The sequence below is a fragment of the Phlebotomus papatasi genome, chromosome 2, assembly GCF_024763615.1.
Source record: "Phlebotomus papatasi isolate M1 chromosome 2, Ppap_2.1, whole genome shotgun sequence".
Taxonomy (NCBI): domain Eukaryota; kingdom Metazoa; phylum Arthropoda; class Insecta; order Diptera; family Psychodidae; genus Phlebotomus; species Phlebotomus papatasi.
Window position 1 is genome coordinate 72,108,289 of NC_077223.1, and position 24,679 is coordinate 72,132,967.

The 24,679-nt window shown below is 43.5% G+C and overlaps 2 protein-coding genes across 2 annotated transcripts; both read right to left on the minus strand.

Moving 5' to 3' along the window:
* Positions 1-6,259: 6,259 nt before the first annotated feature.
* Positions 6,260-7,384, minus strand: LOC129804282 (proteasome subunit alpha type-5). Its single transcript, XM_055851437.1, has 3 exons — positions 7,283-7,384; positions 6,559-7,104; positions 6,260-6,500 (listed from the first exon to the last, which is right to left on the minus strand). The coding sequence occupies exons 2-3, from the start codon at positions 7,102-7,104 to the stop codon at positions 6,318-6,320; spliced, it is 729 nt and encodes a 242-aa protein (XP_055707412.1). The 5' UTR covers positions 7,283-7,384; the 3' UTR covers positions 6,260-6,317.
* Positions 7,385-10,458: 3,074 nt separating this feature from the next.
* LOC129804284 (uncharacterized) lies at positions 10,459-24,070 on the minus strand. Its single transcript, XM_055851438.1, has 4 exons — positions 23,860-24,070; positions 23,215-23,378; positions 16,376-17,611; positions 10,459-13,343 (listed from the first exon to the last, which is right to left on the minus strand). Exons 1-4 carry the CDS (start codon positions 23,921-23,923, stop codon positions 10,572-10,574), a joined length of 4,236 nt encoding a protein of 1,411 aa, XP_055707413.1. The 5' UTR covers positions 23,924-24,070; the 3' UTR covers positions 10,459-10,571.
* Positions 24,071-24,679: the final 609 nt, after the last annotated feature.

The window sequence follows — 24,679 nt, forward strand, 5'->3', positions numbered from 1 at the left end:
GGGTTGCCAACCCATTCACGGCGGGCGGCAGGGGTTGTCAACCCATTCACGGCGGGCGGCAGGGGTTGCCAACCCTTCCACGGCGGGCGGCAGGGGTTGCCAACCCTTCCACGGCGGGCGGCAGGGGTTGTCAACCCTTTCACGGCGGGCGGCAGGGGTTGTCAACCCATTCACGGCGGGCGGCAGGGGTCTGCAACCCTTTCACGGCGGGCTGCAGGGGTTGCCAACCCTTCCACGGCGGGCGGCAGGGGTTGGCAACCCTTCCACGGCGGGCGGCAGGGGTTTGCAGCCCTTTAACGGCGGGCGGCAGGGGTTGTCAAACCTTTCACGGCGGGCGGCAGGGGTTGTCAACCCATTCACGGCGGGCGGCAGGGGTTGTCGACCCTTCCACGGCGGGCGGCAGGGGTTGTCGACCCTTCCACGGCGGGCGGCAGGGGTTGCCAACCCTTCCACGGCGGGCGGCAGGGGTTTGCAACCCTTTCACGGCGGGCGGCAGGGGTTGTCAACCCTTTCACGGCGGGCGGCAGGGGTTGCCAACCCATTCACGGCGGGCGGCAGGGGTTGTCGACCCTTCCACGGCGGGCGGCAGGGGTTGCCAACCCTTCCACGGCGGGCGGCAGGGGTTGCCAACCCTTCCACGGCGGGCGGCAGGGGTTGTCAACTCTTCCACGGCAGACGGCAGGGGTTGCCAACCCATTCACGGCGGGCGGCAGGGGCTTCTAACCTTTCCACGGCGGGCGGCAGGGGTTGCCAACCCTTCCACGGCGGGCGGCAGAGGTTGGCAACCCTTCCACGGCGGGCGGCAGAGGTTGCCAACCCTTCCACGGCGGGCGGCAGGGGTTGCCAACCCTTCCACGGCGGGCGGCAGGGGTTGCCAACCCTTTCACGGCGGGCGGCAGGGGTTTCCAACCCTTTCACGGCGGGCGGCAGGGGTTTGCAACCCTTTCACGGCGGGCGGCAGGGGCTGCCAACCCTTCCACGGCGGGCGGCAGGGGTTGCCAAACCTTCCACGGCGGGCGGCAGGGGTTGTCAACCCTTTCACGGCGGGCGGCAGGGGTTGCCAACACATTCACGGCGGGCGGCAGGGGTTGCCAACCCATTCACGGCGGGCGGCAGGGGTTGTCAACCCATTCACGGCGGGCGGCAGGGGTTGCCAACCCATTCACGGCGGGCGGCAGGGGTTGTCAACCCATTCACGGCGGGCGGCAGGGGTTGCCAACCCTTCCACGGCGGGCGGCAGGGGTTGGCAACCCTTCCACGGCGGGCGGCAGGGGTTTGCAGCCCTTTAACGGCGGGCGGCAGGGGTTGTCAAACCTTTCACGGCGGGCGGCAGGGGTTGTCAACCCATTCACGGCGGGCGGCAGGGGTTGTCGACCCTTCCACGGCGGGCGGCAGGGGTTGTCGACCCTTCCACGGCGGGCGGCAGGGGTTGCCAACCCTTCCACGGCGGGCGGCAGGGGTTTGCAACCCTTTCACGGCGGGCGGCAGGGGTTGTCAACCCTTTCACGGCGGGCGGCAGGGGTTGCCAACCCATTCACGGCGGGCGGCAGGGGTTGTCGACCCTTCCACGGCGGGCGGCAGGGGTTGCCAACCCTTCCACGGCGGGCGGCAGGGGTTGCCAACCCTTCCACGGCGGGCGGCAGGGGTTGTCAACTCTTCCACGGCAGACGGCAGGGGTTGCCAACCCATTCACGGCGGGCGGCAGGGGCTTCTAACCTTTCCACGGCGGGCGGCAGGGGTTGCCAACCCTTCCACGGCGGGCGGCAGGGGTTGCCAACCCATTCACGGCGGGCGGCAGGGGTTGCCAACCCTTCCACGGCGGGCGGCAGGGGTTGCCAACCCTTCCACGGCGGGCGGCAGGGGTTGCCAACCCTTTCACGGCGGGCGGCAGGGGTTGTCAACCCATTCACGGCGGGCGGCAGGGGTTTCCAACCCTTCCACGGCGGGCGGCAGGGGTTGCCAACCCTTTCACGGCGGGCGGCAGGGGTTGTCAACCCATTCACGGCGGGCGGCAGGGGTTTCCAACCCTTCCACGGCGGGCGGCAGGGGTTGCCAACCCTTCCACGGCGGGCGGCAGGGGTTGCCAACCCTTTCACGGCGGGCGGCAGGGGTTGTCAACCCATTCACGGCGGGCGGCAGGGGTTTCCAACCCTTCCACGGCGGGCGGCAGGGGTTACCAACCCATTCACGGCGGGCGGCAGAGGTTGTCAACCCATTCACGGCGGGCGGCAGGGGTTGCCAACCCATTCACGACGGGCGGCAGGGGTTGCCCACCCATTCACGGCGGGCGGCAGGGGTTGACAACCCTTTCACGGCGGGCGGCAGGGGTTTGCAACCCATTCACGGCGGGCGGCAGGGGTTGTCAACCCATTCACGGCGGGCGGCAGGGGTTGTCAACCCTTTCACGGCGGGCGGCAGGGGTTGTCAACCATTTCACGGCGGGCGGCAGGGGTTGCCAACCCTTCCACGGCGGGCGGCAGGGGTTTCCAACCCTTCCACGGCGGGCGGCAGGGGTTGCCAACCCTTCCACGGCGGGCGGCAGGGGTTGCCAACCCTTCCACGGCGGGCGGCAGGGGTTGTCGACCCTTCCACGGCGGGCGGCAGGGGTTGTCGACCCTTCCACGGCGGGCGGCAGGGGTTGCCAACCCTTCCACGGCGGGCGGCAGGGGTTGCCAACCCTTTCACGGCGGGCGGCAGGGGTTGTCAACCCATTCACGGCGGGCGGCAGGGGTTTCCAACCCTTCCACGGCGGGCGGCAGGGGTTGCCAACCCATTCACGGCGGGCGGCAGGGGTTGTCGACCCTTCCACGGCGGGCGGCAGGGGTTGCCAACCCTTCCACGGCGGGCGGCAGGGGTTGCCAACCCTTTCACGGCGGGCGGCAGGGGTTGTCAACCCATTCACGGCGGGCGGCAGGGGTTTCCAACCCTTCCACGGCGGGCGGCAGGGGTTGTCAACCCTTTCACGGCGGGCGGCAGGGGTTGTCAACCCATTCACGGCGGGCGGCAGGGGTTTCCAACCCTTCCACGGCGGGCGGCAGGGGTTGCCAACCCATTCACGGCGGGCGGCAGGGGTTGTCGACCCTTCCACGGCGGGCGGCAGGGGTTGCCAACCCTTCCACGGCGGGCGGCAGGGGTTGCCAACCCTTTCACGGCGGGCGGCAGGGGTTGTCAACCCATTCACGGCGGGCGGCAGGGGTTTCCAACCCTTCCACGGCGGGCGGCAGGGGTTTCCAACCCTTCCACGGCGGGCGGCAGGGGTTGCCAACCCTTTCACGGCGGGCGGCAGGGGTTGTCAACCCATTCACGGCGGGCGGCAGGGGTTTCCAACCCTTCCACGGCGGGCGGCAGGGGTTGCCAACCCTTTCACGGCGGGCGGCAGGGGTTGTCAACCCATTCACGGCGGGCGGCAGGGGTTGCCAACCCTTCCACGGCGGGCGGCAGGGGTTGCCAACCCTTTCACGGCGGGCGGCAGGGGTTGTCAACCCATTCACGGCGGGCGGCAGGGGTTTCCAACCCTTCCACGGCGGGCGGCAGGGGTTGCCAACCCATTCACGGCGGGCGGCAGGGGTTGTCGACCCTTCCACGGCGGGCGGCAGGGGTTGCCAACCCTTCCACGGCGGGCGGCAGGGGTTGCCAACCCTTTCACGGCGGGCGGCAGGGGTTGTCAACCCATTCACGGCGGGCGGCAGGGGTTTCCAACCCTTCCACGGCGGGCGGCAGGGGTTGTCAACCCTTTCACGGCGGGCGGCAGGGGTTGCCAACCCTTTCACGGCGGGCGGCAGGGGTTGTCAACCCATTCACGGCGGGCGGCAGGGGTTTCCAACCCTTCCACGGCGGGCGGCAGGGGTTGCCAACCCATTCACGGCGGGCGGCAGGGGTTGTCGACCCTTCCACGGCGGGCGGCAGGGGTTGCCAACCCATTCACGGCGGGCGGCAGGGGTTTCCAACCCTTCCACGGCGGGCGGCAGGGGTTGCCAACCCTTTCACGGCGGGCGGCAGGGGTTGTCAACCCATTCACGGCGGGCGGCAGGGGTTTCCAACCCTTCCACGGCGGGCGGCAGGGGTTGCCAACCCTTTCACGGCGGGCGGCAGGGGTTGTCAACCCATTCACGGCGGGCGGCAGGGGTTGCCAACCCTTCCACGGCGGGCGGCAGGGGTTGCCAACCCTTTCACGGCGGGTGGCAGGGGTTGTCAACCCATTCACGGCGGGCGGCAGGGGTTTCCAACCCTTCCACGGCGGGCGGCAGGGGTTGCCAACCCATTCACGGCGGGCGGCAGGGGTTGTCGACCCTTCCACGGCGGGCGGCAGGGGTTGCCAACCCTTCCACGGCGGGCGGCAGGGGTTGCCAACCCTTTCACGGCGGGCGGCAGGGGTTGTCAACCCATTCACGGCGGGCGGCAGGGGTTTCCAACCCTTCCACGGCGGGCGGCAGGGGTTGTCAACCCTTTCACGGCGGGCGGCAGGGGTTGCCAACCCTTCCACGGCGGGCGGCAGGGGTTTCCGACCCTTCCACGGCGGGCGGCAGGGGTTGCCAACCCTTCCACGGCGGGCGGCAGGGGTTGCCAACCCTTCCACGGCGGGCGGCAGGGGTTGTTGTAAAACTTAAAACGCGTTTTTCTCAAAACACCATTTTCAAAATGGGTTTTCAAGATATTTCGAAAACGCCTGAACCGATCTTCCTAAGACTTTGAACACTTTTTCTAGATATAGTTGCCTCATGCTTAACGAGTGTTTTTAGAAATTTTGGTTTTGACGGATTATATAGTATAAAGCATGTTACAGTAGACTCTCGCTCAATCGGCTCTTTCTCAATCGGGCGAAAAATTTTGTTGACAATTTTCACGTTTAATTATGAAGCTAATTTGCTCAAATTCGCTGTAGTTCTTCCTATTTCATCGTGATTCTTTATAATTGAGCGCTTTTTGTGGAATTTACAAAGGTTTTGATGCCCAAATCTATCGATAAACCGGATGACATTTCGCCCCAAATGCCCAATTGAGAGAGAGTCTACTGTCTACTGTAATAAAAAGTGGCTGAAAATTATCACTTTTTTGAAAAAAATTATGCCAAAGTTCGAAAAAAAAACTTTAAAAAAAATCCTTCTGTTAAGCACGAACCATATTCATATCCTAAAAGAAAATACTAGTTTTATAGATTTAGGAAGAAGCTGCTAGAAAAAAAAACGTGAAACGGAAAAAATTAAGGTGTGATCATACCGAGGATCATACCATTTCTCAACGGTTCAATTTTGAAAATTTTCCAAAAATTTTCCGGTGAAATTATCCGTGAAGACATACTCTATCAGATAGACGAAAATCTGAATTTACGAAATTTTATAGTTCAAAAATAAGAAATGGACAAAATTCTAGGATGATTAACTACCGGATGGAGCATTTTAATTCAGAAATGGTACATTTTTCTTAAATTCTTTATAATTTTTAAGTCTTAGATCCCACAAAAATAAATATAACACGAAATGGTAGGTACATGTACAGAGAATATATTTATATATATATACTTACGAAGGGTGTATTTAATGTTTTGAACGGTACTGTACATTGATTTCTGATTTCATGGACCAAGAAGCGCTTTAAATTCATCTGATCTGATTGCTAATCCTATTCACTGTTTCTCTGAATATCATATGGTCCATCTACACTGCCTTCAGCCCCCACCGCATTAGTTCATTCCAAAATCAGCTTCATGCCCCTTGATGCTGTAAAGCAATTGCCACTATATTTACCACTTTTTACTCACACCTGCAATGTAGTAATTTCTTTGATAGTAAGTTCATGTGTTTTTCAATTCGGAAATTGAGCTGTGAGAAAGATCTTCCTGTTGTTTCATAACACCATAATCTTTTTTCTTGGCACACGTTTTGTGCTCCAAATTGTGTTTTGTTGTAGCCCAATAAGAAAAAAAAACGAAGAAAAAAGCGTTATGGCATCAATCATAATTAATATTGAGAAATTTGCTAAAAAGAAAAACGAGCTGAAATCGAATTATGTGGAATATTCGGACAATATTATGTGCTGCAGAGAAAAACGGCAATAATACACCTAGTCTACAGAGAGGAAATTTGCATTTACAAAACCAGAAAAACACACGTGAGCGAAAGTATCGCTGAAGAGTTCACTCACTAGAGAGGATTGATGCCCAACTGGTTTGCAACTCTGGGAATGAAGTATTGTTCAGTTTAGCCTGGGAAAATCAATCGGAAGACACAGTCAAGTAGTCAAGTTATCTCACTCAGAACCATTTTTTTTTATTTTCTTGTGATTTATTAAATGAAAAAAAAAGATACAAGCTGGGTTTTTTATTTGATGCTCTCGATGGCTGCCTCGACGGTCTCCTTCTTGCACATCTGGAAGAGATCCTTAGGAGTGATGGTCATCACTTCGACATTTGTAGAGTTTAATTTCTCCTCCATGACTTGCTTGAGGGTGATCAGGGCCAGATTTACAGCCTCATTTAGAGACATCAGAGGAGTGTAGTTGCTCTAAATTCAGAGTTCCCCATTAGAATCTTTCTTAGAAATCAAGAAACCGATGACTTACCTCAAGATTTTGTTGAGCCCCTTCACTTCCTGATCCTATAGCTTTCGCATCGAACTGGATGTACGTTCCGGATGGATCCATGTGCCACAATTGAGGCTCTCCATTCTCAATTCCGGCAAATAAGAGAGCAACCCCAAAGGGGCGACTCATAGCTAAACCACCAGCATCACTGTCTCCAAATTGAATGGCCAGATTGGACACTGCCTGTACACAGGACTCCACCGGCATTCGTTCATTGTACACGAACCAGTGATTCTGACACTCAACCCTTGCCCTGTCCAGCAGTGTCCGGGAATCCGCCATGAGCCCCGATGTCGCACAGCCAACGTGTTTGTCCACCTCGACGATCTTCTCCACAGCCGTAGGCTCCATCAAGGGTGACGTGATTCTTTTCTCAACAGCAATAACAACACCCTCCTTCGTGCAGATCCCAATGGCCGTTGAGCCGAGTTTAATTGCCTCAATGGCATACTCTACCTGATAGAGACGTCCCTCGGGGGAGAATGTATTGACTCCTCTGTCGTATTCTGACCTGGTGAGGAACATCTGTGGAAAAACAGCCCGGATTCCCTTCAATCACTTGTGTTTTGTGAGGTTATGTTCTGATGACACTGCACAATCACTTTTTCTCAAGATATACGCCAAATTTTCACAAACATTCAACTAAAAATAATTCACTAATCCTTCTACTATTCTATTTTAGCAAGAAATTTTATATATTTACCTTGGTTTATGAGAAAAATGGACTATTTGCAAAACAGGCACACAACGCACACGATGACAGTTCAAAATATTTTGGGAACTAACGCCTCTACCGGGATCATGCATGAACTAAAATTTGAAAAAATTACCGTTAAAGGAAAAGAAATGTTAGGGACAGATAATCCTAACCGGCTTATGTAGGTGAGATTCTTAATGTGAGCTAACTGGGAATGCATGCAAATTCTTGAATCAGACTTGAATCAAATTCGTGAAATTATACTAATTTTGTACAGTGCCTGCTCTCTAAACCGGATGAGTTCTCGACGGTTACATATAAAATAATTTTGAGTTATGTTTGCATAATGAAAATGAATTTTTTGTGAAGTTTTTGTTTAATAAATGAAATATAATAGAATAGAATTCACTAATTTTATGTCTTTTTAATCTTCTTTAAAACTTTCATTACTAATTTTACAAAAAATCTTCTATTATATTTTCGAGACGTTGAACAAATTCAAAAAATCCATTCGGATTACGAAGCGGACCATTTGCCATATTGTCACTCAATCATCCGGATTACAAAGCGGGCACTGTATTTTTGGTATTTTTAAACCAAAATATCAATGAATTTGGATTGAAAAAAGTGATTTGTGCGAATCTTAAATCGTCCGAAGGTAGCGTGCTTTCCCCTATATGGGTGAAATGTAGACCAGAATGTTCTCTATAATTTTGCCATAGAACTTGATCTCATCGATTACTCAGAAGCCGAGATAATCGACGTTGTTTGTTTCTGAACTGGTTTTTTCGACCAGATCGCCCCAAAAGTGTTCATTTGATGAATTTCAAGTATATGAAAGAATTGTAGTATTTTGTGAGACTTTTCATTTAAAAACCCTAAATTAATTGTCTTGGTCGAGTATAAGCAGTCAAATTGGCATCTGAGTGGTTTCAAATTCAAAGTGTTATTATGGAAAAAAGTCAATTTTTTCACACTTAAAAAACAAAATCGGACATAAGGTAAAGTACCCTTTATTCGACCGCTTCCTCTATTCGACCGGTAGATTTATTTATTCAATTTAATTATATTCGCTATAATATTTTGTGTATGATCTAACATTAATAGGTCAATTATTCTTTAAATAATACGAATCAGTGACAAATTCATAGAAATTGATGAAATTCACCATCAAATATTCAAAAATTGACCCACCGGTCGAATAGAGGAACCCGGTCGAGTAAGGGTACTTTACCTTATGGCATAATCTGATCGAAAAATGATGTATGGACGAAATGTAGACACAAATGTCCTCTACAATTATGTAGAAGTAATCATCAAAATCGGTTCAGCGACAGTCAAGATCATTGAGGTTATGTGATATTGGAATTAGTTTTTCGACTGTGGCACCCCTAGTGTTGACCCCACAAAGTTCAAATGTTCTAGAAAGTTGTACATAGCATTTTGTGAAATCTTTCGTTTGAGCCCTCACTCATCAAAATCGGTCAAACAAAATCGGATATATAATTTTTTGGATTTCATGAACTTTGACCTCTCATATGTCCGGTTCTATTATAACCACAGCGAACCTACGCAACTTTTTGGAAACTTCATAGCCTAGACTACAACACTCTAAAATTTGATTAACTTGCACAGTGGCATTTTTTGAGAAAAATGAGTTTGAATTTTTATGAATTTTGACGCTATCGCAGCGCCACCTGTGGTGACTTTTTGAACTTCCATTTGAAAGTGCTCATCGAGACGAAACCAAAAACCCAAAATTTAGGTCAAAATGTTAATATTCGAACTTTGACCCCTTGTAGCTCGGGTCAGAGGTTATCGATCGACTTAAGTATTTTTTTGTTTGATAGGTATAATCTGCGGCTACAACATACTAAAATTTCAGCCCGATGCATAAAGGAATTTTTGAGTTATTTAACTTAGAAAATTGAAAGTTTTTTTTAATAATAGCGCCACTACCGGTAGTTTTATGAACTTGCAATGTTAGAAGAGGAAGTGGCATTTCACGAGAGCTTTCCAAAACGCCCTCACTTTTTAAATTATGACAATTAGAACAGGAGTTATAGCCATTTTAAGAATTTTTTTTGGGCTCTTATAGCTCGGGTCAGGGGATCAGAGGACCTTAAGTTTGGTATTGATCGAAAGCCCTATGGTACCGCTATATTTTCATCTACTATTGAATTAAATTTATCTTCGTTAAATTTGATTTTCCAGATATTTTAGAGACGTTTGTGAAATAGAAATCTAGGCTATCAATTAACGTTTTATCTTATTGCATTATGCATTCTGAGCCGTACGACATGAATTTATCGAACACAGGATTATAAGTTCTTAATAGTGTATAACTTTAGCAAAAGTGAAAAATGCAGATACTGTGGTTTTTTCAAGGGTTTTTCGGGCGACAAATTTTGTTGAGAATTTTCACATTTATTTATGAAGCTAATTCGCTCAAATTCGCTATAGTTCTTCCTATTTTATCGCGATTCTTTATAATTGAGCAATTTGTGGAATTTACAAAGGCTTCTTTGAAGCTAAATTTTATCGCTAAACCGGATGACATTTTGTCCCATATTCTCGATTGAGAGAGAGTCTACACTCTACACTGTATTTCAAAAATAGGGCTAAAAATTTCGATATTTTTTATTTTCTAAATTCCTTGTTCAAACTCTAACAAACTTACGACATTGAAGAAGACCTATGGAGGCTATCTATGGAAAAAATTTTAAGCCGCTATCTTATTTATCTTGGAAGATATTGAATTTTAAAATTTTCGATTTGTGACTTTTTGTCCCAGTCTTTCCTAACCTTTGCCGAAAGCCGCAAGTCGATATCTCATTTAGTTTAGGAGCTATTAAGCTCCAAAGAGCGGCCGGCCGGACGGGAACGTAACTTAGCCCCCCATATATTCGTGATCAGGAAGTGCTGAAACACATTTTGGCCAAGTTTGAGCTCGATCAGACGACATGAAATTTTGTTAGGATTACAGTAGGTGAGATTATTAAGAATCTCACCTAATATTATCGTCGGCTCCAAACAAAAGTATTGTAAGTCTAAATTACAACTTTAAAATTTGAGATTCTTATGCTATACCTGAACCATCTGAAACCCTTCATGCTGTTGTAATATACTGGATCCTCTGCCAAATTCCTAGGATCAAAAAAAATCAGAAAAAACACCAGATCTTCCATCAAATTGAGGAGGAATAGTCTCATTTTATTGCGGATTGAGAATACTAAAATGCAGAAGGCATCGCTACAAGAAGACACCAATAAATTCACAATAGAAGCACACCTTTTCACTTGTTCTTATTGTTCCTCCGGCGCAGCAGAGTGAGACTTGTGCTGGGATCACTGAGGGAATAAGTCTCAGGCTCAAACACCGGTGGATACTCCAAATTGGGATAATCCGGAGACTGAGCATTGCTCTGCTGACCACTCGGATTGCTGGAAGTTGTCGATGGATTCCGTGGGAATAGAGCTGGAGGCTCAACGGGAGAATTCCCAGAAGTTGTAGCCGGGAAGGTGATTGTTTCGAAGATACTGTTGCTATCTGTGGAATTTTGTCTACCAAACAGAGCTCTATGGAGCCTTGGAGAACCCAGAAGTTTCTTCTCTTTGGCTCCCCCTTTTGTATTGCTGAAAGACAACTTGGTAAAGTACGAAGCACTTCGTTCTACACTCGATTTCCTTCCTGAATCCCCACTAAAATTCTCTTTCAGATCATTCCGCAGCATTCCCATCTTCTTGGAATCTGCTGAAGTCATTCCTGACACTTGCAGATTGGTTTTCTTGCCATGTGGCAGCGTGACGGGGGAATAGGAAGAAACAGGTTTGAGAACGGCATATTTTTCCAAGGGTTTCAGCGGAATCTTCTGAGCCTCCTTTTCGGCATGCTTGAAGGAGAACATTTTGTCACTTGTCGTGAGGATATTGTCAAATTTTCCTGGTTTGAATTTCTTAAAACTCCCACCGGATCTTGTATTTTTCTCCTCATCCACCTTTTTCTCACTGGAAATTATCCAATTGCCCTTCTTCTTTGACCAACTCGTGACAGTTGGACTCACTTTATCTGACCTCTTTGGCCATGTCTTCTCAGCTTCAGCCTTCTGTTTTCCCGGATCTTGTGGATCATCCCCCGAAATGAATTCATACCCAAAATCTCGAAGTTTTAAACCTTCCTTGCTCCTCGTCATTATTATATCCACATCATCTGGCTTGAAACTCTGAGCATAATCCGGTGTCTTGGGTAAACTCCGGCTCTGAATTTTGTCAATTTTGGGATTTTCATTGTGAACCTTTCCCATTCCCGTGGCATTGTCCACATCTCGACTATTCTTCCGGATCTTCTTTCTCACTCCCCGTTCTTCCTTCTTCTCCATGCCCAGGAACACCCTATTGTTGTACACTTCCTTGGCATCCTCAGCCTGCTTCTGCAACATCAAATCCTTGAGGGTCATGAAGCCCTGGAGACTGTGCTGACCATCCCACGTGTTATTAATCTTGGGCACGGCAAAGTCAATTGTCTTGGACATGTGAAAGTCAAAATCCACAAGATTGGGATTTGAGGCATGAATGTAATTGAGCGGTGCTGGTCTCCTGGCCTTTTTGGTCATCAGTGCCGAGACGGATTCCTCGGGATTTGGGCTGAGTCCTCCAGAAACGCCTTTCTCAGCCTGGACAACTGAAGATGTCTTGGATTGTGGTGCTGAAACTGGCTGAACTTCGACACAAACCGCCGGAATCTGCACAACTGGCTTCACGTCCTGATTCACCACCTTCCGGTAACTCCTGAACTGTGCCGTTGGCGTAGGAATGTCCGGAGATGACTTTTTTTCTCCACTCTTTGTAAATGGCAAATTTGACTTGGTAAATTTCTTCAGTGATCCAAATCCCAAATGATACTTTTCCTGTTTACTCGTGGACACCGGCGTGGTCCCTTCCTCCTGCCCACCCTTCCCCAAACTCGAACTCATGACATTTGACGTACTTCCCCCATATGCAAAACCTCCCCTTGTCACCAAATCCGAATCATCGTCAGAACTGTCCGTTTCCGTAAAGATCTCCTTGAGATCAACCTCAGTGTTCAGTCCAATGGCTGGATTTCCCTTCATGGCAGCATTCCGGATGAATTCCATCCACTGACTGAGCGCTTCGGGTGTCTCAGCGGCAAAATAGAAAGTCTTGGAAGTGTGATAGACTTTGAAGGCATTTGCCTTGGAGTGAACCTCATTGGCCAGTGACACTGTAAAGCCCGACAGAAAGATCAAACAATTAGCCTTCCCGGCATCCTTCGTCCTAAATCCATACAGTGCCGTATCCACCAGAACAAAATACCCTTTAGCCCAGTAAGCCGCTCCACTCTTATCCTTTGTCCTCCTGTACAGATGCCCCTGTATATCACTCACCGTCAAACACTTCAGTGTCACCCTCCTTCTCTTGGCCAGAATCGAATTTTTCTTCTTCAGCGTCAATCCCTTTGTCTTGGGCGGCGTAAATAACTCCAGAGCCTCAAATGGCTCCTCCCGAAAATGCCTCATTGTAGGCAGCTTTGGCGGAGGAGCCGGCTGAGGCATCACAACTCTATGTTGATTTACCACCTCAGCAACACTCTGACACGCCTCCCTGGACTTCAAATCAACCACAGTAGCCACTTTTGTCTTCACATCATCCACTCCACTTGCCTTTGACCCATTCCCCGCCCTGATAAAACCCCCCGCTGCCGCTGCCGCCCCCGATGGATCCAAATTCTTCTTGGGACGCGGCGGTGGAGCCGGAGGAGTTGTCTGGAGAAATTCCTTCCGTGGCTCAATTGCCGGAGGAACATCATCGTCATCACTGGACTCACAAGTGGACGTGGAAGCTCGTGTCTCCAGGGTCTTCCTCAGACTCTCCCTGCTATTGATCAAGGCCGTATTTATAGCCTGAACAACTCCCATTTCTGGAGTCATTTTAGTAGCCATGTGACTCTGTTCAATATTCCCACAATCGAGAGATGTCAGGACATCTTCATCGGCATAGGGAATTGGTTCAAAAGTCTCAATTACAGTGTTGTCCACGTTGAAAGTGCACTGGAATGAAATTTACAACAGAAATTGGAAAAATTTACCAGAATAAAGGGCGCGATTAAAAATTCTTAAGGGCATCTCAATAATCTTCTGAGAAAAAAGAAAGAGGGTACGATTAACTTTTTTTCCTCATAATTTTAACACGTTTTAGGTGTAAAAATATATCAACATTTTTTAATGTTAATTTTACACCTTTTTAAGGGTAAAATTGACATGAAAAAGGGTAACTTTAACCCCTAATACACCTAAAAAGCGTAATATTTACACTGATTTCGGATCAATACTGCAGGGTAATTTTTCGGATTTCTCTCGGCGATGTGTAAAATCATTAGGGAAAAACAAGAAAAATCATTAGAACTGCGTTTAATAAATACTTTGAATAAAGATCACGATATAGGACCGATCAGGAGCATGAAATTTCCTATGTTTCCCATTATGTTACTAGCGCGCCGAAAAAAAAAACTTTTGAGTTTATTAGCTGTTTTCTGTCATTGTAGAATGAATTAGCAAAAAATACTAATACAAAATAAAAGCCAATTTAATAACGAAGAGGGAACCGAAAATCCCAAATTGGCAACCAACGTAGTTTTGAAGATATCTCATGAAATGTGTAAACGAAAACAGGAAAAAAATTACACTAAAACTGGTTGCATTCTTCAGAGCTAATGCCACCCCCTAGGACCGATTAATGGGAACTTACTGAAGACCCCAAGTCGATATCTTTTACCGTTTGTTGCGTCATAGACTAGAGGCTTAGGATGCCTAAGGATCATCGATTAGAGGTTTACTTTGGTTGAGTATATTCCAACCCTAAGAACTAATCAGGAATAATGTTAAAGTAATGTCTACAATCAAATAAGGAGAGAACCTGAATTAATATGTTTAAAATGAGCTGTTCTTTTTAGAGAAAAATGCAGCGGTCAATCTTCATAAATTTTGTTGTAGAGCTTTATACATATTTATTTAAGGACGTTGCAGACCAAAATCCCGAAAGCCAATATCCTGAACGCCAAAATCTCGAAAAGCCAAAATCCTGAAGAGACAAAATTCCGAGATTTTGTCTTTCGAGATTTTGGCCCTTCCGGATTTTTTTCTTTCAGGATTTTGGCCCTGTCCGGATTTTGCATTCGGGATTTTGGCGTTCATGATTTTAGCTTTTGGGTATTTGGGCTTTCTAGGATTTTACATTCGGGATTTCGGCGTTCATGATAATAGCTTTTCTAGATTTCCAGCCTTTCGCGATTTTGCATTCGGGATTTTGGTGTTCAGGATTGCGACTTTTCGAGATATTGGCTTTCAGGAGTTTGACTCTCAGTCTTTTGGCGTTTAGGATTTTGGCATTTCGGGATTTCATCTTTCAGACTTTTGGCTCTTTCAGGATTTTGCATTCGGGATTTTGATGTTAAGAATTGTGGCTTTTCGGGATTTTGTCTTTCAGGATTTTGGCGTTCAGTATTTTTGGTATTTCGGGATTTTGTTTCTCAGGATTTTGGCCCTTTCGGGATTTTGTCTTTCAGACTTTCGGCCATTTCGGACATTTCGGAGGATTTTGCATTCGGGATTTTGGTGTTCAGGATTTTGGCTTTCAGGATATTGGATTTTCAAGATTTTGGCTTTCAGTTTTTTGGCGTTAGGATTATGTCATTTCGGGATTTTGTCTTTCAGGATTTTGGCTTTCAGGATTTTAATTTTCAGGATTTGTTTTTCAGGATTTTGACCCTTACGGGATTTTGTCTTTCAGAGTTTTGGCCATTTCGGACATTTCGGAGGATTTTGCATTCGGGATTTTGTCTTTCAGTGTTTTGGCGTTCAGGATTTGTTTTTCAGGATGTTGACCCTTTCGGGATTTTGGCCCTTTCGGGATTTTGTCTTCCAGACTTTCGGACATTTCGGAGGATTTTGCATTCGGGATTCTGGTGTTCAGGATTTTGGCTTTCAGGATATTGGATTTTCAAGATTTTGGCTTTCAGTTTTTTGGCGTTAGGATTGTGGCATTTCGGGATTTTGTCTTTTAGGAGTTTGGCGTTCAGGATTTTATTTCTCATGATTTTGTTTTTCAGGATTCCGGCTCTTTCAGAATTATGTCTTTCAGAATTTTGGACATTTCAGGATTTTGCATTCTGGATTTTAGCGTTCAGGATTTTGGCTTTTCCGATTAGGATTTTGGCCCTTTTCCCGAGCTTGCATTCGATATTTTGGAGTTCAAGATTTTGGTTTTTGTGAATTTTGGCTTTCCGAGACGTTGGTCCATTCGAAATTTTGGCCCTTCGAGATTTTAGCTATTCGTAATTTCGACTCAATCGGTATTTTTACTTTCAAAACAAAAAAAAATTACAAAAAGGCAGAATAATGAACAATCCCACTGGAGCACCCCCCATTGCAGCAGTGCCTAATTTTCGGGAGATGCGTAGCTCGTAATTTTTACTTGATAAAAGAAATCCAAGAAAGATTTAAAAAGGAAAATTGGAAAAAAAGACTAAGTAAATGTTTGATTTCGCGGATTTTCTCTTGGGTTTAAAAACTTCAGTAATATAGTTTTTAATTGGATTAATAAACTTGAAAAATATTTTTTAAAGCTTTAGTAAAGACTGATTCTATATTCTTGATGAATACTGACAATTAAGAATCATATTGAAGGATCTAGCAATGTTTTAGGAAAACCTAATTATTCAATGGTTTTGCTAATACACTTCTTCGAATTTTCAAATATATTTTTATAATGTAGATATTTCAGTCGATTGCAATAGCTGGGATTTTTTTTTAACTCTTTTGTCTCTTTTGGGACTCTGAGTACCCAAAGCAGCATATGAATATTCAGTGAAAAACAATGTTTTTCAATTATTCAGAACTGATAAAAATCCGATTCTTGTGGATGATTACAAACTATAAGTATGTCCAAATGTAAGATATTTTTTTGTAGGACCTCAATTAATTCCTGAGCTTAGATATTTTTGATTAAAAAATGGCGAATTTGTCTTGCAGCATATGCTGCGTTCCGGAAAGAGTTAAATGCAAGAAATTCAATTTCTACTCACATTGTTTTCAGAGTCAAACTCTTGAAGATCAGCATCGAATCGTACAACTTTGCTCACTCCACTTCGTCTAGCGCCATCCTCATCCTTCTCCGTGTCCCCTTGCTTCTCACTCTCCTTCCTATCCAGGTCAACCCGGTCATCTCCACATTTCTCTGACATGATCTCCGGGAGCGATCCCTTGAGAGCCATGAAGGTATTTGGCCGTGGGGTGATTTCCAATCCATGGCCAAAAGACACAGATTTATCTTTACGTTCCTGCCAGAACACCACATTTCCCAGATTTTTGAAGCTGGAAGTCTGATCACCACAAATTGTATTCCTCCTCTGCAGCACTGGCCGTGGCTTCTGCAGGAACAGCGGAAGATCAGCATTTGGAGCCTTGGGTTCAGTTGGAGTTAAAATATCACTGCCATTGCTATCGGAATCCGAATCACTGGCATGCTTCTCAATTGGGCGGGAAAGTGGCAAAGGAAGATCGTTGATGGAGAAGAGTTCAGCCCTTGGGCTTGGCAGAGTTTCGCCCCATCTGTAGTGCATGGCACGTTTCTTGCTCGGCAAGCGATAGGGCTTCATATAGATCTGTCCGTAGATCTTCATATGTTTAGGACGCTTCTTGAGTGTCAACAGAACATCTGGCTTGGATTCATGAAGTTGCAGCAGAACTTTCTTATGCTGCCATCCTACAACTGTTTGATAGTTTATCTGAACAATTTCATCTCCCTCCTCAATTTTCCCCGACAAATGAGCTGGAGAATTGTATCGAATGTCCGTTATCTTGTGAGCACCATGAACATCAGGCATTAGATTGAATCCCATCTCTGATTCCTTCTTCTTCAGCGTCACGAGCAACAAACTCGCTGGCTGAAGGAGCATGGGATCAGAAATATCCTGAATGATATAATCTGCCAATTTGGCCAATTTCTCAGCATTGGTCTGAATCTGATTGACCGGCTCATCGGCAAATCTATCCCGATGAGCACTTGTGGCCATCTCAAGGCCCAAACGAAGCATTTGTGTTCGAATCTCATTGAATTGACGTTGCCCCTTAAATGGAGCCCTATCTAGCCACCCAATCAGGGGCTTTATTGTAGCTACAGTATTTGTGACTTCTTTGAGAATATTTGTCTCAATGACATTCTTGTCTTTGCAATAAGTCAATTGCTTATGAAGACTCCACGCTTGAGAAGCCACTTGGAGTGCCAAATACTGAAGATTTTCTTTGTCTAAATTGTAATGCTGTAAAAAAGAGAAATTCACATCTAAAAAATGTGACTTTTTCTTCACTCTTCATTTAACACTTTCAGGCATCATTAGAGGTGTTATTAGTTTTTTTTTTAAACAGTTATTTAATTAAGTAGGTTTTTCGCTTGATAGATTCAAGCTTTATTAAATTTACTGTATCAATAAGTCGTTCTTAAAAAAACACATTTCTCTGTATATTCAATCAGTTTGATAATTTTAAATGTATTGAATAAAATTAAACTTAAACTAAAGTGTACGTAAAACCCTTAGTCGCTATTTTACACTTCGCTTTTATCCTACTTTCAATCATAATTATTTTTATGTTCTCTACAATCTGCTTCTATTAAGTGAACATACTAAGTGTTAACTATATAGGGAGTATATTCAGTAATTTCCTAAAAAGGATTCTGTTAATTCCTAACAAAGGCTGATGACCCTGCATTGAGGAAGTGTGATACTTTCGGACGAGTTATTTCAATCTTTTCAATTAATTTTCTTATTATAGAATTTTAGCCATGGTTCTTTACAAAAAATATGAGGCATACATATAGGACTAGATAATAAAACGTATACATTACCATGGGTCTGATTGTCTGATACATTATGAAATATAACAAAAAAAATGTCTTGTCCGAAGCTTGCATTATCCGTATGTTTACCAGGTATACCATATTTTTATGTTTTTTTATGGGTCTTAAAAATAAATTTCAGCTTCCTGTACTGTCCCACCCATCATTATCTAAATTTGATTCTAAAATTTTTACTGTTCCATTCGTAGAATGAAAAACGTTTCAGCTTATTTTCAGGAATTTCCGATTCCAAGTCTGTCTTGTTTTTAAAAAAATGCTATTTAAATTTAAAAAAAAAAAATCTGGGGTGACATGATAACTTATTTTCGACACTATCGGCAGTCGATTCTGAAAACTTTAAACGGTAGCTTAACTTCCTGTAACCAATATAGATATTTATCAACAGTTTCATTATTTTAAGAATGTCGAAATGAAATAGGAAAATTAGTGCCCTAAAATTTTTATCAAAAATCATTTTTTTCCTCTACCTCGAAAAGAAGAAACATGCATTCAGGCAAGTTACCCAAACGACATATTTTAAAAAGAAAATTTGCTGAGTGAGATTCTTTACTATCTCCCAATCTCAGCTTCTGTGATCCGAGGTAAAATGAGACATCGTCAGATAGGGGATCAGGCCCAAATTTTGGATTTCCACGTTTTGACTCTCATAGATCACGAATATAATACCCGCTGAAAAACGAGTTTCGTGCCCGTACCCGGCCGGAACAAATGTTATACAATATTAGATAAATATTATATACTAATAGGTAGAGTAGGCCTACTATAGTCGGGATAGTAGGCCGATTGTAGGCCTACCCTCCATATAAAAGACTGTGTCGTTTTACTAGTGGAAGAGACTTTTTGCCAGCATTAGTATTGGTGTGACTGCCGTGTACGTGTGAATCACAATTATTAATTTTATCATCTGATAAGGCCATTTTCTTACAGGAAACGTAATTCTTAAGCTTCATTGGCTACTTTTATGCATCTTTTCGTATAAATATTTGCAAAATAGTAAAAAAATTGCACATTTATTTTCGATGTAATTGTGGCAGTGGAACATATCAGAGACACTGTAGAATGAGTGGAACATATCTCGGACAATTACAGAGTACGAATATCATATACAGTAGACTCTCTCTCAATCGGCAATATGGGGCAAAATGTCATCCGGTTTAGCGATAGAATTTAGCGTCAAAGCCTTTGTAAATTCCACAAAAAGTGCTCAATTATAAAGAATCACGATAAAATAGGAAGAACTACAGCGAATTTGAGTGAATTAGCTTCATAATTAAGCGTGAAAACTGTCAACAAAATTTGACGCCCGATTGAGAAAGAGCCGATTGAGTGAGAGTCTACTGTATTTTTAAATGAAAAATATAATACAAATCGGACTCAGATTTTTGTCAGACTAGTATCATGGAAATATGTTATAACTCCGATTTTGTTCCTGCCGGGTAGTTAGAGTTGGTAAATTTTAAGAAATTTCATGAATTTCCGCCTAAAGTTAATGGCGACTGCTGTGAAATTTCTGAAATTTTAGCATCTCTACCCGTAGTACAAACACTGAGAGAAATCCGAAAAAGTTGAAATAACATTCCGGAAATTTTTATTTTACCCTGCATTATTGATTCGAAATAGGTGTAAATATTACCCTTTCTAGGTGTAGTAGGGGTTAAATTAACCCTTTTTCATGTTAATTTTATCCCTAAAATGTGTAAAATTAACATTAAAAAGTGTTTATATATTTTTACACCTGAAAAGTGTTAAAGTTATGTGGAAAAAATGTTAATCGCACCCTCTTTTTTTCTCAGTGAACCCTTCTGTCGAGAAAACGGAAAGAGAAATCAGCAAAGGTTAAACGGACGGACGGGAACGGTTTTTAGCCATCCATATATTTGTGATCAGGAAGTGGCCAAACACATTCTGGCAAAGTTTGGGACCGATCGGAGGACATGAGATTTTATTAAGATTATAGTAGGCGAAATTTTTAAGAATCTCACGTAATATCGGGTGGACGACATCACTCCACCCCCTTTCCACCATTTGGAATAACATCAAAATATTGTTTTCTCAATAAACTCAACCCCTATGGCATAGATCGATCTCAAATTATAATATGTTACAGCTGGGCCTAAGTGCATTCGATTTAAAAAAAAATTAAGCGTCTCCTAACCTACTAACCCAAGTTATTAGATATTAGAGGTCAAAAATTTAATTTTCAAATGGCCATAGGGGAGGTGGGGCTACATTGAGCTGTGAGGCTTCATTGTTATACGATTTTTTCTCATATTTCTAAAATAATTGTAAGAGCCAGTGGTTCGCGCCAAAAAAGTGGCTGTGTATATAACGCTAATTTACAGAGCGATGCAACTTTATTTTCGTATCTTATAAGATGTCAAATTTTGAATTATAAGATTTTGGTATGCAAGATTAAGGTCTATGTGGTGAGTTTATTTGAACGAGACTACCATGCTAGCTATGAGTGTCATTTAGTTTTCGCGCTAATTTTTCTCTTTGGAAAGCAGAAAGCGGAAAGGAAAAACAGTAGAAAAGTGGGAAATATTTAGTGAAAAAGTTCATTCTGAGGAAACGATGACCAAAAGAAAATGTTTAAGAATCATTTACTGGTGAGTAGTACTTCTTTGAGATCTATAAATTACAATGAAAGCTTAAGTTTAGGTTTTTCCTAATGTTTAATTCTACAGAATGAGAGATCTTCAGAGATCAGTGGAAAGTTAATATTAGCAGAAAGCATTTGTTGTCTTTGCAGAGTGTGACTTCCAAGTAAAGCTTGCACTCCCTTCATAAGAAATTCTGTCATAAAGACGAGTATGCTGAACAAAACAGAAGAATCTGGGGTAAAAAGTAACAAAAGGTATAGAGCAAAAAGTAACAAAAATGCGAAGCAATTTCTGATGTCTCACGGCGAAAAGAAACGTCATTATCATGTCTCGCCGCTTGTTGTTTGCATTGGTCAAACGATTTGCAGTCGTTTGTGTGATTTTTTCAAAAATAGCTTGAAAAGCGCTTTTCTCGTTTTCTCACTTTCCTCGCAGAGAAAACGGTGTTTTACAAAGGTGTAGGGTGGAGTCTACACTTATGGATGCTATACACTTTTGGACAGCGTGAAAAAATCTTAAGTTTTTACGTAAAACAGGTTTCGAAAATTTATAAAATTCTTAGTTTATGTTGTATAACATTTTTTTTGATTTTTCGAAATCTGTTTAGTGTAATAACTTACGATTTTTGCGTTTTCCATAAGTGTATATAACATCCATAAGTGTAGATTCCACCCTAGATGAATACATTTTCTATGAAAAGGACTTATTTTACGTATTTTTAAAATTTACGGAAGCCCGTAATGAAGCGAATCAAAATATTATAATACCCAATGTCTGGTACTATTTGCCCCAGCATTTTTGAGAATAGTCACAAAATTACCTTTTAGAAATCGGTTCGATAAACGTATTTCCTCACAAAATAGAGGAATATTACTTTCACAAAGTTGCCTCAGCATTTTTGAGAATGATCACAAAATTACCTTTTAAAAAACAGTTCGATAAATATATTTCCTCACAAAATAGAAGAAAATGATCTTCACAGAGTTGTAGAGCGGTAAATTTCCTATAAAACTGCGCTAATTAGAAATTTTTGAAGCGCTCGAGTAGCTTGTAAAAAAATAAAATATCCGTTTTGTGACTTTTTGCCCCAGTCTACCCTATTTATAATTTCAATATTTTTTTCTTTTTACACTCTTTGCGGGGAAAAAAATGGGGCACCTTTAAATTGAGACAGCTTTGAAATTGGGCTTTTTTCTTCTATTTTTAAATGCCATTGAGCCTCATCATGATGTAATTTAGCTTCGCAATTAGTTTCTTTGGCAAAATTATATCATGGAAAAGTCCAGTTTCATTTATAAATGGGAGAAAAAAAAATCTATTTTAAAGCTGCTCTAATTCAAAGGTGCCCCACTTCCCCCTATCTAGGGTGAAAATTTGAAGTCTTTTTTATCTTGAAAGACGGAAAATTTTGAAATTTTCAGTTTTGCATAATTTGTCCTAGATTCTTTCCCTATTTTCCCATGATTCTCATGATAGTGTGTAAAGATTTTATGCTTTGCGGACTAAAAATTGATATTTAGGGTAAAATTAGGTAAATTTGTGGAACCATTTACAATTTGGGACATTTAAGATTTTCTCACTGTCTTGGGCGTCTTGGAGATTCAAAAGGAAGGAAAGGTGTTTCTGTTCTTCTTAATCGTATTTTTCTTCTATTTCGTGGTCTTTGTTTTCTCTTTGATCATCTGAAACAGTAGGAAAGTCTCAAATGTCCCAAATTACGTCATTTTACCCTAAAGTCTTCAAAACAAGATATTTTTACAAGTGAATAAGGAAATTTTGTTTAAAGGGTTTTTTTTTAATGATTATGAATTTTATTCCATTCTTAAGAGATATTCTGGAGTACAAAATATATTCCTATTTTTAAGTAATTTCAACAAATTGGTCTTCACAATTAATTATAAATTTATTAGAAATTTTCCTTTTATTAATCTTGAAAAGAAAAAAAATTGAAATTGCCATGCTGGTACTTAAATGATCAGTCAACCCAATGCGATTACATTTTTAAATCATTTAAAGAAAAATAATTTAAAAATCATTGGCTAATAAATTTGGGAAATCCGGCAAATCCCAATAAAGACAAATTGGAATAATTTCCAGAATAATGAAATCATTTCTTTAATTTTCTTGGCAATTTATCAAATGACACCCTAATAGTTTGTCTTTGGCCTAAAAGTGTTGGGAGGAACAAGTCTGTGCCAGAAAAGTCTCTCACAGACTCCCACAGAGTTTACTTCTTGCGTCACTATCTTGTAAATGTTGTAAATGCACTCTCTGGGACAAATTTTATCAGCAAAATTCAACGACATTCTCTCAACTTCTTGGGAAGATAAAAGGAGTCCCGAAAGATGCTCAGAGTGTGAGTCATCTTTCAGGTAACCAAATATTCACTAAATGTGTCACTTACGAAATTCCTCAGGAGTTTCACAGCTTCTAGGACAATTTCCTGATGGCTGATTGAATACATGCCCAGTTGTTCCAGAATGTAGGGTCGGATGCTGAGGAGCTCCTGGCCACCAACTTCGTTGTTTGTGAACGAATTCACATAATGGTACATGGAATTGTCCAAACCTGCAGGAGATTGAGGAAAGACTGCAGCTTACACAGAATCCAAAGAACAATCCCAAGCTATTTTAAGCTTATCAGGGCTTATCACACATCTCAAGACGACTTTTTTGTGTGCAAAAAAACTACAGCATTTCCTGCCACTTTGCCCGCAATTACTCAACTGAGTTTGTTGGCCTCGCAAATGCAGAGGAGGGTGGATTTGGGAGAATGAAATGTGGGGGTGGAAATTGGGATGAATGAAGTGAATTTTCAAGGATTTCCCCCACTTCCTGGAGCACGAAACACGTCACGATTGTGACACGGGAAAATGTGTCAAGGATGTAGGTGAAAATTTGGGTCACGCAAAAATAAAAGGTCACATCGTGTCCTCGACATCTTCTAGTGCTCATTCAAGCCTTCCCGGAACAGGATTTGTCTCCGGGAAGCCCGAAAAGGGATTTTTTTGCGAATTGTTGTGAAATTTCAGGAAAGAGAAGTCACTCACCTTTTAGCCAGTCTACAACTTGGTCAGATGACCACTCAGCCACATTTATTCGCCACAGTGTCATTCTCCCGCTTGAGTATTAACTATTGAGCACCAGAAAACACTTTATTTCACATTATTTTAACAACAATTTCACGGAGAAAATGATACTGTGATACTGATGAGGACTCGCGAAGAAGAAAAACGCAAACTCTGACTGTTTCAAATTGTGGCCGGTGGCGCTGCAGCTGTCATCAAATATTTATCCGTTGCAATTCAAAATTTTGCACAACACGATTACGGTCGCACATTTCTCAAGTGGAAAACAAAATAGTTTTTCCTGTATTGTTTTAGGTGTTCTAAGTTCTGCAAGAATAAATTGAAAAACATTAAAAATTCTAAGTTTCCTAGAAGAAATATTTTAAAAGGCGCCAATTCACAGTTCTGTGTTCCACCATCAGAGGGACGAAGAGTACACATAAAAAATTATGGATAGAATTTTCAGTGGAATTCGGTGGAATTCCATAGGACATTTTTGGCGCAAACTCACTTATCAGGTTAAAAGCACTTTATAGAACGTCGTCAGGATTAGCTTTATTCCACCTAAACGAAGAAATAAATAAATTGGATAAATTGCGAAATAAATCCTTTTTTTCATAAAATATTAAATTCACAATTTTCATATAAGAAAGGGCCGATCAGCAGTGTTCTTCGGACCATGATGATTATCGATTATCTCTCCATCCCTCATAGTGTTGCACTAAAATACAATGAATTTTTAAAAATTATTCGTCACCTATAAATATAACCATACACCTCTTAGAAAATATCCACTGCATTA